This window comes from Lonchura striata, chromosome 5 (genome assembly GCF_050655825.1).
Source record: "Lonchura striata isolate lonStrDom1 chromosome 5, ASM5065582v1, whole genome shotgun sequence".
In the NCBI taxonomy this organism is placed as follows: domain Eukaryota; kingdom Metazoa; phylum Chordata; class Aves; order Passeriformes; family Estrildidae; genus Lonchura; species Lonchura striata.
The window spans coordinates 57,754,897-57,771,256 of record NC_140707.1 but is presented as its reverse complement, the minus strand read 5'-3'; the positions used below and the strand labels follow the sequence as shown (position 1 = coordinate 57,771,256).

The 16,360-nt window shown below is 36.0% G+C and overlaps 1 protein-coding gene across 2 annotated transcripts in view; it reads left to right on the top strand.

The window, feature by feature from the left end:
* The window catches only part of TRIP11 (thyroid hormone receptor interactor 11), a 30,133-nt gene extending 18,013 nt beyond the window's left edge, over nucleotides 1–12,120 (top strand). The window contains exons 13-20 of one of the 2 annotated variants that reach the window (XM_021531946.4): nucleotides 934–1,097; nucleotides 1,400–1,503; nucleotides 1,736–1,835; nucleotides 5,466–5,547; nucleotides 6,324–6,438; nucleotides 7,142–7,264; nucleotides 8,576–8,723; nucleotides 10,047–12,120. In XM_021531946.4, coding sequence (XP_021387621.3) covers nucleotides 934–1,097; nucleotides 1,400–1,503; nucleotides 1,736–1,835; nucleotides 5,466–5,547; nucleotides 6,324–6,438; nucleotides 7,142–7,264; nucleotides 8,576–8,723; nucleotides 10,047–10,255 — 1,045 coding nt within the window. In that variant the 3' untranslated portion in view covers nucleotides 10,256–12,120. Of the gene's footprint in view, nucleotides 1–933; nucleotides 1,098–1,399; nucleotides 1,504–1,735; nucleotides 1,836–5,465; nucleotides 5,548–6,323; nucleotides 6,439–7,141; nucleotides 7,265–8,575; nucleotides 8,724–8,960; nucleotides 9,418–10,046 lie in introns of those variants that run through there. The other variant, XM_085582271.1, reaches the window with a different exon arrangement.
* The last annotated feature ends 4,240 nt before the right edge of the window (nucleotides 12,121–16,360 follow it).

Genomic DNA, 16,360 nt, shown 5'->3' with positions numbered 1-16,360 from the left:
ATATCACAGTTAACTAAACTGGTGCTGATGCCTCTGTTATACTGAGCTCCTATGCTGTAACATACTCAGCACTTGAAAAAACAAAAAGATACAAACTTTTGTTACTCAGAATCACGAGGGTGATTTGAAATATACTTGGCTACTGTCAAGAATTTAATGTATTTCTCCTTTCAGTAGCAACTATTGAAACCTTACATCATCCATAGTGCTTAGAACTAGAAAAAATCCTTAACCCATCAATTTACTTGTGTGTTAAAAAAGTTTGAAAGAGTCTTATTTTATACACTTCAATGCACAGATGTGCATTGTTTGTGACTGTCATGCCTTGTGAATTGCTTTTGAGACACATACACATTTGTACTTTGTGCCTGATACCATGGGAAGGACACACTGCTGAGACCTTCCTTCTTGATAGTATAAACATATAGACAAAGATGCACTGAATTTCTCGGGGTAGCAGAATCTGGGAGGCTAGAATATTTTTGCACAATGGGAAATTAAGTGGAGCATTCAGTTGTTAGTAAGTAGCAAGATATGATGATTTCTTGGGAGACTGGGGTTAAAAGTAAAAACTGGTAGAAAGACCTTTTGATTCATAGTAATTGAAACAAACAATCAGGAAAATGGGGATTTGTTTTTTGAAGATACTGTTACAATAATGAACAAAAACTAGGATTTTTTTTCTAACGCATTTCAAACAAAAGAAGTAAATTGGGATTTTTTTTTTTATTGCCAAAATTTTGTTGCCAGACTTCTTCTAAATCCCCTTCTAGGTTGGTTTTGTTTGTTTTTAAAGAGGAATAGGGCAGGGTGAGAGGAATGCCATCATTTTTGTAAACTGAGCTCAAAAATCTTGGTAAGCTTTTTTTGGTGGGATTTAATTTTCACTGTGATAACTTCTGTTATTTAATAATGTATCTTGTTTTCATTTAGTCATCAGGCTAGTCTGCAAGTGGAATCTTTGCAAGAGCAGTTAAACCTAGTGTCCAAGCAGAGAGATGAAACCGTGCTGCAGCTGACCATCTCCCAGGACCAAGTGAAGCAGTATGCACTGTCTCTGGCCAACCTGCAGATGGTACTAGAGCAGTTCCAACAGGGTAAGGTTTGTCAAGAAGTAGCAAAGATTGCAACAAGTATTTTGCAACAGGAATATTTACCAGATTTTGGTGCTTTTGAAGTACCTAGTTTCCTTTTTGATAGCCTGAACTTCAGAATCTGTTGACTATTATAAAACAATTCTGTGAAAACTGTTGATCAATATTGCATTTATGAAATTTAAATTCCATCTCTACCTCATGAAGACCAGATATGATAATGCTGAGGTTTTGCATGTCCCAAGAAGAGTTATATGTTGTAAATTAAGATAGTTTTGTTTTGTCTCTAATTTTTAATTCTTTAGAAGAAAAAGCTATGTATTCAGCTGAGCTGGAGAGACACCAAAAACAGAGTGCAGAATGGAAGAAGAAAGCAGAAAATCTAGAAGAAAAAGTTGCATCACTGCAGGTGGGCCGAGTAATAAAATTGAACCATGTGAAACTAAATCGTAATTTTTCACTGAGCAAGCAAAGTACCTGACTCTCTGCTGACCCTCTATTTTTTGAGGGTGTTTACAATCCAGTTTCTGGAAAGAACAAGTAATTGCAATCTCTGTTATGTCTGATGTGTGTGGTATTAGGGTAATTGTGATAGTGATTTCCCTGCTTCTCTTTTTGTCCCTTTCCTACCCTCTATTTAGATGAGTTTAGAAGAGGCAAATGCTGCTCTGGATGCAGCATCCAGGCTTACTGAGCAGCTTGACATCAAAGAGGAGCAGATTGAAGAGCTTAAGAAAGAAGGTAACTACATTTCTTTCATTTCTGCTTAAAATATTTCAAGCAGCTGAGGAGGCAATGTAGTATTCCTAGAAATTTAGCTAAATTCATATCCTATGAGAGACTAATTCTGTGCCATATTCTGAGGACTTCTTGTTTATAAAGGAAATATGAAAATGTATGTTTACCTTCTGTTAGAGATCTTTCTCAAAAGAAAGACCTGTAGAAGTTTTTTGGGGTTTGTTTTTTTTTCCCTGTGTAAACACCAAGACACTTGATTTAGCTCTGTAAGTGTCTTTTAAAAAAGGTGGTGAAATACCGAATGTTGTCAAATTTTCCACAGTAGCTACCATATTTGACATAGATACAGGAGTACAGTGAGGTAGAGATAAAGGTGTGCAGTTGGTAAGAGACATAGAGGCAGCAGCTCTTGCACAGATGTGACTGCCATCTCTGCTAGATGCAGTGGTAACTCATGCTTTGAACATATGCAACTAATTATTGCTACACCTTTATAAATGATAATAAGTCTTACTCTTGTAATAAGTGATGTTTTCTTGAAGCATTCTTGCTTATGACCGATAGGTGGTATGAGATCTCATTTGAAAGTCTTCAAGATTCCAGCAAGAACTCTAGAAAAGAGTGTATTTCTTTTCTGCTACATGTTTGAATGCATACATAAATTTAAATCTCTTTAAGTGCAATTTGGCATCCAGATGGGCATCACAGAAGTGGTCCCTGAGTTCACATATTAATTTTATAAGCTAAATTTAATTGCAGACTGCTGCATAATGTACAACTACTGATCTGTTTTTGAATTGATTGATCTGTATACCTATGTCTCACTACTGACATTCACAGCAAAAGTTCACAAATATGCTGGGTTGAAACTAACTTTGGCATAGGCAAATACTGCATTCTTAAATGGGAAGTTCTTCATTACTGTTTAATTTTGATGTTAAACCCTTGCATAAGAAAGCAGAGTATCAAGCAGTGTTGTATTGGCAAGCAATTTACTTGATAAAATTGAATTGTTGCATAAAGGAAACAGCATTTTAATGTTGTATGTACAGTATATAATTATTTTTATAGAAAAAAATAACACTTCATATTCTCTGTTTATACAAGAAAACATAAAATGTCTTAGTGCAAATTTGCCAAATACATTCCCAGACACAGTTTTGTTAGCCAAATCTTTTGAAGGATTTCTTAATGGATTTTTTTGGCAGAAGAAGTGATTTTAATGGAAAAGTATAAGATGTACCAGATGAAGTTTTTTGGGTTGCCATAAATGGTTAACAAATTATTGGAGACTGTAAATGTCTGGTTTACAGCAGTTCATGCTGTATTTTGGCTCAGGACCTTTTTGTTACTTAGTCTTTTCATACACCCAAAGTACATGTTTAAGTCCTTTTCAGCTGTCAGGTTATATTTTAGAGAGAAATGTTCCATTTAAAAAATATTTTTAAGGATAAAGTTGCATAATCATTGTGCATGGAATATAGCTGTGTAGTGTTCCTGAAAAGTTGATCCACTTTGATACAAAATGTTTTTTTCACTTAAATTATTAATACTTTTAATTTCATTTAAATTTTTAATACTTTTATTTTAAAACCCATCATAAATGAATAAATTAAATTAATAAAAATTGAAAAAGCAATTCACAATTGTCTTGCTTTGTAGAGAAATAACAACAGTGTAAAATTTAAGTGAAATTTGTTTTCAAATGCTGCTTGTTTATCTTTTTGTGGCATTAGTAGTTTAACTCTTTATTCCCTTCTGTTCTGTGGACATCCAAATAACAATTTACTTATGTATGCTCCTGCAGCTGTATCATTCTACAGTTATATTACCTATGTTTTCCTTCGAGTACTGGTATTCTATTTAACTATATTTACAAAGTAGCATAATTTTAGGTAAATGTAAACTTTGAAACCATGGATTGTCCTTTGCTTCACCCTGGTGTGTTGAGAGAGGAGTGCTGAAGAGCAGTCACATTATTGGAATGGATTTTGATGCATATGCATGTAGTTGTTACAGGATACATTATTGTATAATACATATTTTGCTTTAGTTTTTAACTTGCTTTGAATTAGGAGCTTACTCTGTGTGTTCTGTGAATAAGAACTTTCCCAGCATGACATTAGTTTGTTCTATTCTGTACTCCTTAGAATTCATATTTGTAAAGTAAAATGTTTGTATAAAGATGTGGAGTATTTGAACAGGGCGTATTAAGTTGTATCCATTTCACAGACTGGCTCTTTGATGTGTATATATGTGAAATCTCTGTGTGAATTCTCAAGGAGTGAATTAATTAGTGTTAATTGAGAACCATGTTTTGTCAACATAGTTGTGGCATGCATTTATTAAAGATTGAAAGTTTTGGAAATGAGTGGAATCCTTTCTGTGTACCACAGATTATTTGAAGGTTGTAAAAATCCTTAGAAGTATTTTTTCTTACAAAGATGTTGAAGCTTTTTTAAAAATTAACTACGAGATTGATAAACAAAAGTGTATCTTTTCTGGCTTTTTAATGAAACATTTTTAGTTAACATGAGCCAAAAATTGTTAAGAACTAAGTTGATCAGCATTTTTTCCAAAGGATTTGGAGGTAAGCATTATACCTCATAGGGAGAGAGGAGAAAAAGTTCTTCCTGTCTGCTTATATCTGTAAGGTAGACTTGGTCTTCACATGGACTGTCCATGTTATAGTATATTTATCAAGTCTTTGTGTGTGAATAAGGCTTAATTGTACTTTTATTAGGCTTCAGAGTTAGTATGTTGCAGAACCCCTGTTTGGTGAGAGATGACACTTTTGCAGTCTTTATGGTCTTAGGCCACCTCACATTCACTGTCTTAGAATTCTGGCCTATTTATTCACCTTTCAGGCCATGATGCCTGACTGAAGTGCTTGCCATTTTTCTCTCAGTCTTGTTTTTGGTTCGTGGTAGCTGTGGCATTTCATCTTTTCCATTCATGTTTTTGTTCCCAAAAGTGTGGGTAATCTTGCATGTGTCTGCCTCTCTTGCTAGAACACAACGTGTTTCTACGATGCATTCATGTGTTCCCAGCATGCTGTTTCCAGGGCTTGCATCAGCCACAGGAGTGGAAAGGGTCCAAACAGAACAGACCCTCAACAAGCTCCTGATGTTGCTGTGCTAGCCAGTAATTCATCTAGGAAACTTGAGAACTCCTTGGTGCTTCAAGGGCTGTAGCAACCTGATAGTAGGTACACAGATTACCTGGGCTTGGATAATACTGGAGGTTATGGGCAGAGATCCAAAAGACCTGATGCCAACATAGAATTTGGTCATTATGAAAAAGATTGCCACCACAGGCCTTGCTGAAGAGTTTCTTTCTAGTTCTGTGTTATTTAGATAGAAAAGAGCAGTTCATCAGAATTTCTGCAATGGATTTATTTAATGTGTGGTCCTGTACCTGAGCTTTGAGTATCATTCATGAAATTTCAGCTTGTGGTTTTGAACAGCAATGACTTACTAAGTTGACACCTTTTAAAAAAATCACATTGATTTTATGGTTTTGTTTTTTACTTAAAAGCACTATAGCAATATTTATGAAAGTATGCATTCATGATCAATTTTGCAACAATGTTTCAAAGGTTTTGTTTCTTTTGCTGTGACATTACATTTATAGGTGAGATCAAAAGAGAAATGTTAGAAGATGTGCAAAATAAACTAATGAACCTTATGAACAGCACAGAAGGAAAAGTGGACAAGTAAGTCTTTAATGAAAGATTTGGTCTAAGTTTTTGGGTTTATTCCTCGCAATGTACAGATGTGGCACTCACTGGTGTAGTAGTACTTCTATATGTTGCCTTGTAATTACACTATAATTTTGTTATTTTTCAATTGTTTGGTGGTTGTACATAGTCATTTTGATTAGTAAAGCCAATAGATATGTGACTTCAGCTCACTGATGTGTTTCTTAAGTAGAAGTGCACTTCCCTAGCATGAGCTCTGCAAATGGAGATAAGAGTTCTTAATGAACATATTTTGTAATGTTCAGGGTGTGAACAGAAAGCCTTTTCATGTATCTGCATCACCTGGATGTCATGTAAATCTCTTCCTTGGTCCTTTTTTTTTCTTTTCTACCCATCAGAACTGAAACAGGAATAGGCAGATGGGCTCCCTTACCCCCTTCATTATGTCTTGGTGTGGGACTACACAGAGCTTTATTTTTAAATGCTCTGCTGAATCAAGATCTTAGAATGAGCATTTTCCCTGAGAGTAGTATATACATCCGGATTTGCTCATGTTCCATTCAGTTTCACCTCACTGCCTCCAATATTGCTAATACTGTCCAAATCCACACTGTGTAAGAAATGCAGCAACTTAGAGGAAATTGGTGAAGTACGCATTAGTTATTTGTATTTGATGTGTTTATTTGTATTACTGTAAATTAGGCAAGAGTATGAGGAATAAATGCATCAATATTGTGGTGTCAGCTGTTACCCAATAGCAACTTGTATAACTATCTTCTTTTATCCTGCAGACTGTTGATGAGAAATCTCTTTATTGGACACTTTCATACTCCAAAAAATAAACGTCATGAAGTGTTAAGGTTAATGGGAAGTATCTTGGGACTGAAAAAGGAGGAACTTGATCAGGTAATACTTTGCAGAAAACTAGTTGGTTTCTTTCTCTTTTTCTGTCTTTTTTCTTCTTGCTTTCTTGCTTGCTTTCTTGCTTGCTTTCTTGCTTGCTTTCTTGCTTGCTTTCTTGCTTGCTTGCTTTCTTGCTTGCTTTCTTGCTTTGCTTTTGCTTTCTTTTTTCTTTCTTTTTCTTTCTTTCTTTTTTCAGTATCCTTACCTGAAAACAGAACAACTTGCTGAACTGAATGTCCCTGCACATTTTTTGGGGAAAGTGTGTTTTTTCTTCTTTCATCTCACCTTTTTTTTTTATGTGGTACTTTTAAATGTTTTTTATATGAGGATCCTAATATTTTGATATTGTTATTTTAATAGGGTAGATTTCATTTTGCTGAGAAATGCTAATGCAGAAGGAAAAGGATTTTGTGCTGTTGTGTAGAGTGGCTATAATATATCAGTTACAGAAAAATAAGCCTGTTACATATGTACTAGTAGTTATTGTGAAAAATGGGAGGCTTATGTTTTTAAATAAAGAGGCAATTTTTTAGACTGTCACCTCTTTGGGAGGTGGAGAAAATGCTTTTGACAATAATAAAGATTTGTATTTATCTCTTAAGATGCCACATTGTGGCATTGCAGCATATAATTATTCACTTTCTTTTATGTGCTGCTTTATTTTTTTTGTTTCCTAACTTTGTTTTTTTTTTAAATATTTCTCTAGTTACTATCTGAAGAGCAAAGAGGAGTTACAAGATGGGTGACTGGCTGGCTTGGTGGAGGAGCTGGGTCAAAGAGTGTTCCTAGCACACCTTTGAGACCAACTCATCAGAACATTTTTAATAGTGTAAGAATTAATCATTCATTCTTTTGGTTTGAGTGGAAGAATGGGGAAGTTGCATATTAATGCTCATGTTTGGTTCATCAGTATATTGAGCTACATTTACTGGTGCTTCTGTATCTTGTGTTGTTTTGTGCAATTGCTTTGGCAAAAGATTTTTTTCCTGCACTAAGGAATTATTTAGACATTAAAAATTACACAGTGATAAATCTTGTCTTTTAATGCAGAAGACAATTACTGTTCCACTGGTTCCTGGCATCACTCTTAAAGTATGGATTTCATCTTGAAAACTACAAATGCTGAAAGTTAAATGTATGTGGGAGTATGGAATTACACAATTTTCAACAATATAGAATACCATCACATTGTGTTTTCATTACTGTTCCCATATGTCCTTTAAATTTAAATTGAAAAGCTTTTTCAGCTGCTGCAGCTAGTTCCTGTTATGTACAGCATATAAAACTGAAATTTTAAGTTTTCAAATAGTGTAAAGCAACAGATCTCATAGCATGATCCATGGCAGCTATGGATCATGCTATGAGTTTATCTATGGAGATTTCCATTTTGCAGACCAGTAAATAATGTACTCAAGGACCAAGGGGGATTAGGGTTTTTGCATTGACTGTTTTTTTGCTCAGTTGAGCTAAAAATATTGAGAATGGAACCCTGTAAATCATCTTGAAGTGTAGGGATTGGTTTTTTGTCCCTAAAATAGTGCAGGCACATAAGCCACTGAAGGTCTGTGGTCTGATTAGCTGTAGAAGTAAAAGAGAAAAATTAATGCTTTTGTGTGAATAGTACACACTTTTATAAGCCAAATTTTATCTTGTCATGCTGCTGACACTTTAATCATTCCATGCTTCCTTTATTTTAGATTCTTCATGAAATAAAGCATACATGGGCTTTAAGAGAAAAGATTGGGTTTTATATGTTTCTGGAGGAGAGATTGGTTGAGCAAAGACTAAGGAAATACTGTCTTCATATTACTGTGATGTCAGTAATAGTATAGAATTCTTGAAATAACTGGCTTAAATCAATAATGGAAACCATGGTAGAAGTATGCGTGTTATCTTTAGAGTTTATCAATTTTATATAAATGCCTCTTAGTAAGACAACACTAAGAGTGTATTTTTGAAAATAAATTTCATTGTCACTCACTGAGGACTGCTTAGTACTAAGTACAAGTAAAAAAATGCAGGCCATTGACAGTTTTTTATTTTATGTATATATGTATTTTTGACTTAGTTTTTGACTTATTTTTGACTTAGCTTTTCACCAGAGCATCAGTGAAATATAATAACTAGTAGCTTCTTATAGTCTTTTTCAGAACTGTTCGTGAAATTCCTTGAAACTGAATCTTGCCCAAGCCTTCCCCCACCCAAACTCCCTGTTCATCACATGAAACCTTTAGGAGCAGCAGGAACTGGTAAAACTAGCAGTACTCCACCCAGCAGTCAAATGCAAGGTAACATTCTAATCTTTACACAGAACATAAATAACTAAAGGCAGAGTTTTCAAGAGGATTTTAATACTTCTGTGCTTCCTCACTTGTAAATTATGAACTTGATTTCTTCTCCCCAGCCATGCCCTTGTCTTTTTTTATTTTAATTCTTCTCCTATCTCTCCTTCCCACTGCATCTATACCTTACTTTCTAAACTCTTGATACAGAAGATTAGAGGGACCAAATTCTCTTTAATATAGGAAGGATTTAACAGCACCTGTTAGAGCCAAACAGTTGCTGTGTAGACAACTTCATATGGTGTAGCAGTGAGCCCAGTCCTGATTTTCAGCATCCCTGTTGATCAACTTGTGTTGAAGTGAGTGAAGAATGTAAGTAATACAACTTTGCAGTGTCTCTGGTGTGTAGAACTTGATTGCTCAGAGAGGACCAAAATAAAATCAGCTAAGTGTATGGCCTGGTGTGAAATCCCTGTAAGCTGTGCAGGAGCATTGACTTTGAGTGTTGACTTTTTCTAAGACAGAGAACAGTTCAGCTTATATTATGCATGTTAAATTGATGTACTTTTGTCTCAAATAATTCAAAATTCAAATCTTCAATTTAGCTGGTCCAGTTTGTTGTTAATTTTTTTCACATGTATTTAAGACTGCACCTTAATATAGGCCTGCTGGTTTGCAGAAGCTTGTTTTGTTTGAAACTTAGCTGTAAACTCAAAAGAAAATTAAAACAAAAAGCGCTGAACACCAAACCCCTACATATTATATGTAAGTACAGAGCTAGAGATGCTAAAAACCCCTCTTTCAATTCAACTAAAATAGTTAGATGTTACAAAGTGCTGTTTATTTATGGGGGTTTTCTTGGGGTTGACCCTAGGGAAGCTGTGCCATGTGTTGGGAAACCTTCATGTGCTCTGCACTGTAGTGCATGTGCCCTTACACCTCTGTGTAAGGAGTCAGTGTGACATACTTCATGTCTGGCATTGCAAAGGTGAAGTGAACTGCAAAGGGTGGTCATGTGCACAGCTTGAGCTGTTACAGGGTTTTAGTGGTGGACTTTGCATTGTTGGATTAACAGTTTGACTTGACTTTAGGAGTCTTTTCCAACCTAAAGGATTCTATGGTTCTATGAGAGTAGTCAGAGACAATGAAATTCTTTGAAGGTGTCTACAGTCCATGTCAAGGAGGTTTTCAAGGACTTAAATGTTGCAGAAGTAAGTAATAGTCAGTTTTAGAACATCTCTCTGAACAAATGCTGAAAATTTGGATAGATTAAGAAATGTTTTTTTAAAAAGTGTTCTCATTGTTGGTTTGGGTTTTTCTATATTCCAGATTCTCCAGTCTCGGGAGTGGGTAGAAGACCAGATGCAAATCCATTTTTAGCACCTCGATCTGCAGCAGTGCCTCTCATAACTCCAGCTAGTAGTTCTGGACATCTGCTTATGAAACCTATTTCTGATGCATTGCCTACTTTTACACCACTGCCAGTGTCCCCTGATGCCAGTGCTGGTGCTGTATTAAAAGACCTCCTAAAACAATAGATGATCTTGTATCAGGACAATGATGGTAGCACTTTAAGGAAATGAGAACACTATGTTGTATATAATTTACCACAATGAGGCCTTCTGTAAAAAGTCATGTATTTGATTGCAATTGTACCTTGCTTTTCTTGTACTTACAAACCTATCAGTGCTTCAGAAATTCTAATGGTGGAATGAATAATTGCCTTCTCTATAGCAGGCATTCATTTTGGGTGTGGGTTAAATATTTATCTGAGAAAAAAAATCTGTCTTGTTGCTAGATTGTCTCAAGACAAATAAAATAATTTTTAAACCTTAGGTATACTGGGTTATCTCAGATATGAATAGACAGCATTAACTCTTTGGTGTTGAGATTTGTTTTTCCATTAAAATGATTTGCCACCTACCTTCAAGAAGCAGAACTAAAAAACAAACACCCAATTAATGGTGTTTATTTAATGTACTTTTGGACATGTAGCTCTTACTTACAAGTTTGATTGCATTTGGGGACAATTTGAGGCACGTTAATCTCTTTGCACAATGATTTAAGGTACCCTCCCCAGACTAACAGCTGTTTTCAGCAGTCAAACCCATCACCACCAAGGAGTTGACTATGGAAGTGAGGCTTCACCTCCGTGTGAAGAATGGGTAATTTAGCAGATGATACATTCACATATATAAATATCTAATGGTCCAAGGTGTATATATGAGAGACTTTTTATCTTGCAAGATTTTGTAGATCCAAATATAAACTTAAAGCTTGAACACATGTATAGAATTAAAAGGGAGGAAGGTGCTTGCTTATCTCAAATGTGTAAATAGGTCTTTGTACAACCAAGGCCAAAGTCAATTATTCTGTAAATTTTGCTGTGATAACTTTAACAGGTAAAAAATGAAGTTGCATACTAAAGAACAAGTGTCATCCTCATAGTGAATCTGAGATAAAACATCTTCAATTTAAAATGTGTAATTTCTAAGTCTTTTTATATGCCTCTCCTTATTAAGTCAGTGTTAAGATAACTGTTGTGCAAGTTCTATATTAGAACTGTCAATCTTCTTCATTTTCATTAAGGTTCTGGATAAAATTGTTGTAAGAGTTATATTTAAATAAAATTAATTAGTGAACTTGTACAGAATCAACCAAAATAATGCAAGAAGTCTTTGCATTTATTTATATAGAGGTCATATAGTGAATTCCGTTTATTGCCTTGAAACCTAGCAAAGGTTTTTTTATTTGCTGTACTTACTTTAAGAGCTGTTTGAAACCCTTTTGTCCAGTATAGTAATGTTTCATGGAAGACTTAGCAAATTTGTAACTGGATTGACCTACCATATTGGATTTTGATTTTTAAATTTTTTACCCAATTATGGACAGTTTGGCAGTTTGATTTCTGAAAAGATAGCAGCCACATATTTACCAAAGTAAATTCTGTGTTATGTAGTAAATGTAATGAGAATCTCAAATTACCTCAGCAGAGAATATTGCAGTTAGATACTTCAAATGTACATCTTCATTTAAACTGGACTGGAACAGCTACCTTTTTTTTTCTATATAGCAATTATAAGGAAAAGTGAAATCAGATGGCTTCTGTGCAATCTCTCTTGGTCTTGTGGTCATGTCTGTTTAATGGTATATAACCGCTTTGCAATGAAATTGCCTTGTGATGAGCCAAAGCAGAAGGAAATAGTTAGTTTTTAAAAATTATGTGACTTGTGTGTTGTAAATTACAAATGGAGTCATGCTGCTCACAATTCTCTGAAGATACTAACTGAACAGTTCTTTTTTAATGCATTTTTTTCTTCTTGAACTGCAGAGGACTTAATATGTACACATTTCTCTTTCAGGAAGCTTTCTAAATTCCAATAAAGAAAACATAGTAAGACCATTTATTTCTGCATGCTGTAAGTCAGTTCTGTTTTTGCACTAAGCTATGAGTTTGAAGAGGGAAATCTAATACCAGGCAGAGGTACTGAAGAACTTCAGAGTTCCTCATTAAGATCCTTGATGGAGACAAAAATCTTCTACAGCAGAGATACAAACGGCTTCAGTCCTTAAGTCCTCAAAGGTGAGCTCTGTTGAACTATGGAGAAAATCCTCATGGCTTAGAGGTTTCTTTTCCTAAGACTTATTCCACAGGTACATTGGTGAGGTTTGATGCTTTGTTAGAAATCAACTGGCCTCTGTGTTCCAGGCAGTACTTTCCTGCAGAAAAGTATAGAGCAACTTCATTACTTTGTTTCTTTCTTCCTTCTTTGAATGTTTCACAGACCATTAGAAACATTCAAGCTTTGTTTTCATTGAGTGATTAGTAGATATATTTTTCCTCTAATTTTTCTTCAGTATGTACTTTGTTCTTGATAACCATTCCATATATAGTTGCCTTTCCAGTTTCCCACATGTACATACGTGACTCATGTAGTCTGTCCTGTTGATTGTGTAGGTCTTTCACACAGCAACATGAGGAAAAAAATCTCTGGAATTTATGAACAAGGTGCAGCAGAAATTTTTCATTCTTTCGTTTAACATAATTGTTTTCTGTGGCTTTTGTGAGGAAAAAATGGTATCTGATTCTCCTAGTTTTGATCTAACAACCTGTCAGTTATCTTTAGTTGTAAGGTAACAGAATTCTATTAACAGATTCATTTTGCAAGCTTGATGTAAGTGGGGGAAAATGAAGGTTAGGGTTTTCTCTTCTACTCTTTAGATCTTCTAATTTTTTTGCTGTTCTTTGGTTATCCTGCATTCCATGCAAAGAGAAGGAAGTAACTGGTTGATGTTTCTAATTGCCACTGTAAAGGAATGCATAGTGTGGTGTTTGGGAGTTTTTAAACTTTCCTGCATTACACCAGCTAGTCACAGCAATATAATTGCACACATTATAGTGACAGTGTAAATAACTGGGTTCTTTACCAAGTGCCAGTCCCCTGCATTTTATTTTTGTTTATTTTTTGCCATTCTTGACTGTTTTGTGTAAGTAGTTACCAATAAGGCAGGCAATCTGGAATGCGTATTGGAGTGATTGATGGCTAAAGTGAAGAGACAGAATAGAAGATGCTTGCCTTGTAAGTATTTCACACTATATCTGTTGAAGACTTTACAGTTAATTAATGTCTTCTTATTGCTTATGTTGATATACTGCTGGGTTTTTGGTATTTTCATAGAATCATGAAATGGTCTGGTTTGGGAGGGACCTTCAAGATCATCAGTTCCAACTCTGCTGTCATAGGCAGGGACACCTTTCACTAGACCAGGTTTTTCAAAGCCCCATCCAACCTGGCCTTGAACACTTCAGCAGGGGGATCCACAGCTTCTCTGAATAACCTGTTCCATTGTCTCACTACCCTAACAGGGAAGAATTTATTTTTAATATCTAATCAAACCCTGCCCTCTTTCAATCTATGTAATGAAACTCTACCCTTTTTCAATCTGTAGTCCATGAGAAAAGTGAAAAAAGTATTATAATATTTGAATTATGGTCAACTATTATTAGAAGGTTTTGCCAGTTATTGATAGAGTTTAGAAGCCCTGTGACATGTGGCATTGCAACAAACACTGACAGGCCATAGACCAATGGTATCAGGGAAACAAGTTATTTATACCCATGTTTTGTGTTTGTTAACAAAATGAGTGAGCTGACCCTTGTACCAATAACCTGGAATGTTCTATCTCTCTTAGTTGAAAGGACATCTTAACTCTTCAGAGAGCTGCCTGGATATTGTTTGAATATCAGCCAGTATCACAAAGGTAAAGGGAATCTCGGCAGTACCATGTGGTTAATCCCAAGGTTTTCATTTTTGATATCAGATGCTGCCTGCATTTCCCCCCAGTGAATTTCCAGATGGTCATGCAAGGTGGATCGAATGGCAGCATGATCAGGTATGGGAATACAGACCAAGGAGATTTTACAGATTTGAGGCAGCTAGGAATGACTTATTTCATGTCACTTACAAAATAGTAGCTACCAGCCAGCACTATAGTACAGCCACTTAGTATCTAATTGTTGATGGAATAGTCCAACGGGTTAGAAAAAGGAGTGTGTAACACTCCAAGTACTGCGTATTTTGTCATTTGGCAGCTTTCTGCCAAGGCTCTCCTACAAGGTGAGCAAAGTCAGATGATTGATTTTGAGGTAGTAAAAGCTGACCAGTGGCATCTCCTGACTCTCTAGAATGACAAGCACTGTTAGACACAACCCTCTGAGAACAGAAAGCTCAGAGTTACAACACTTCAAATCTAACTTTTTGTAAATTAGGGAGTAGGGAGCTAAGGTTATTCTATGGTTTTGAAAATTATTTTGACCTTTTCAAGGCTGCAGAGAAAGACAGAAGCCCACATTAAGTTTAGCAGAGGCAGCTGGAGTTTTAGAACTAAATAAAGCTACCCTCATTTGTACAACTTAGGTTGCCTGAATCCATGAGTTTCCTGAACAGTTAGTGTAGCATGACTAAAAGAATATATTTAGCCTAAGCAACAAAGTGGCAACTGCATGTAAATAGAGCAATAGTTGGAGGTAGTAGCAGTGTTGAGTAAACCAGGAATAAAAATCTGGATAAGAATATTAGTTTCTAAATGGGAACAAGTATAAGAGAGTCAAGCTGCAAACATTCTTTCACATAATCGGTTAGGTTGGAAAAGACTTCTGAGATTGAGTCCAAGCTTTGACCAAACATACCATGGCACAATGTCATTGCTTGACAGCCCTTTCTGTGAAGAAATTCCTCCTGATGTCCAACCTGAACCTGCCCTGGTGCAGCTTGGGACTCCTGTCCTCTCATCTGGTTACCTGGAAGAGAAGATGCTGACTCCCACCTGGCTACCTCCTCCTTTGGGGTAGTTTTGGAGAGTGATAAGGTCACTTCCTTAGGAGAATAGAGATCCATGAGAGTGATTTCAGACACTGTTTGGGGACAGGTGTCCAAGAAGCTGCATAGAGAAAGGGAAATACAGGATTTAGGTTTCAGCTAGTCATGGAGAAAACCACAGATTGTAAAATTAACCTTTATGTAAAAGTGTTTTCTTATCTCCTGCAGTATTTTTCTTTATTGTTATAAAGTATTAATGTATTTGAGTGATGCTTTTGTCTGTAATAAAAGGGTATTTTCAGAAATACAAGTAAATTACTGAGTTGATTCTGGTTCACCTGTATGTTTTGGTTTACATGCCATACCATGGATACAATGCAAATTGTAAAACTAAAACTATTGTAAAGAAAGTAGTTTGAATGGTAGACTGGAGCATTGAAAAATAGTAATTAAAACTGAAACCTTTTCTGGAAATAGATTAGGAAAATATTTAGACTGCACGTCGTTCTATGCTTAAGTAGTGGGTGCCAATAAAATGAAGGCAAACAGAACACTGCCTTATTTTTGACAATAGGAGCAGTAACAGATGTAACAGTTTTCAGCTAACTTAGAGAAGGCTTTATGAAACTACAAAAATTTGAGAAGTACAGGATTCTAAAGAAAATGAATGAGTCATAGCTAGGATTGCCAGATCTGTCTGGACCCAATTGCAGACTGAATAGCACATTGTCTGCAGAGTGCTCTGGATGACCTGCAGAGCACCACTGCAGGCAGAGGGGTTGCTGGTAGTCCCCCTGTCCTTACTGGACTCTGAACAGAACAGCAACTATGGTGTGCTTCCCAGAACCTGCCAAGTAGGCAGGGCTGGAGATTCCAGGAGCCTGCTGCACTCTGATGTTCTTCTACACTGAATCATGTTCCAACTGCCTTGTACAGATACTAAAGAGCCTCATGCTTTGCTGGCTACCTGAAGCCTCCACTGCTCTGGCCAAATGGGACTAGGCAATCTAGTTCATGAAAGGGAAGATTTCACTAGAAACTCAAATGGAGTTGGCTAGAGCCAGTTTCAAATGCACGGAGCTAGAGTAAATGCAAAAATAAACCTCTATTCCTCTTTATGGAGCAGAGCTATTTTTCTGAGATGTAGTTCTTAAGGACAGTCTCCAAGAAAACCTCTGCCTAAAAGATTACCCAATCATTAAGGTTGGAAAAGACCCTTAAGACCACTGAGTCCAACCTTTGATGGATCATCACCACATCAACTAGACCATAGCTCTAACACATCCAGTCATTTCTTGAACACCTCCAGGGATGGTGACTCCA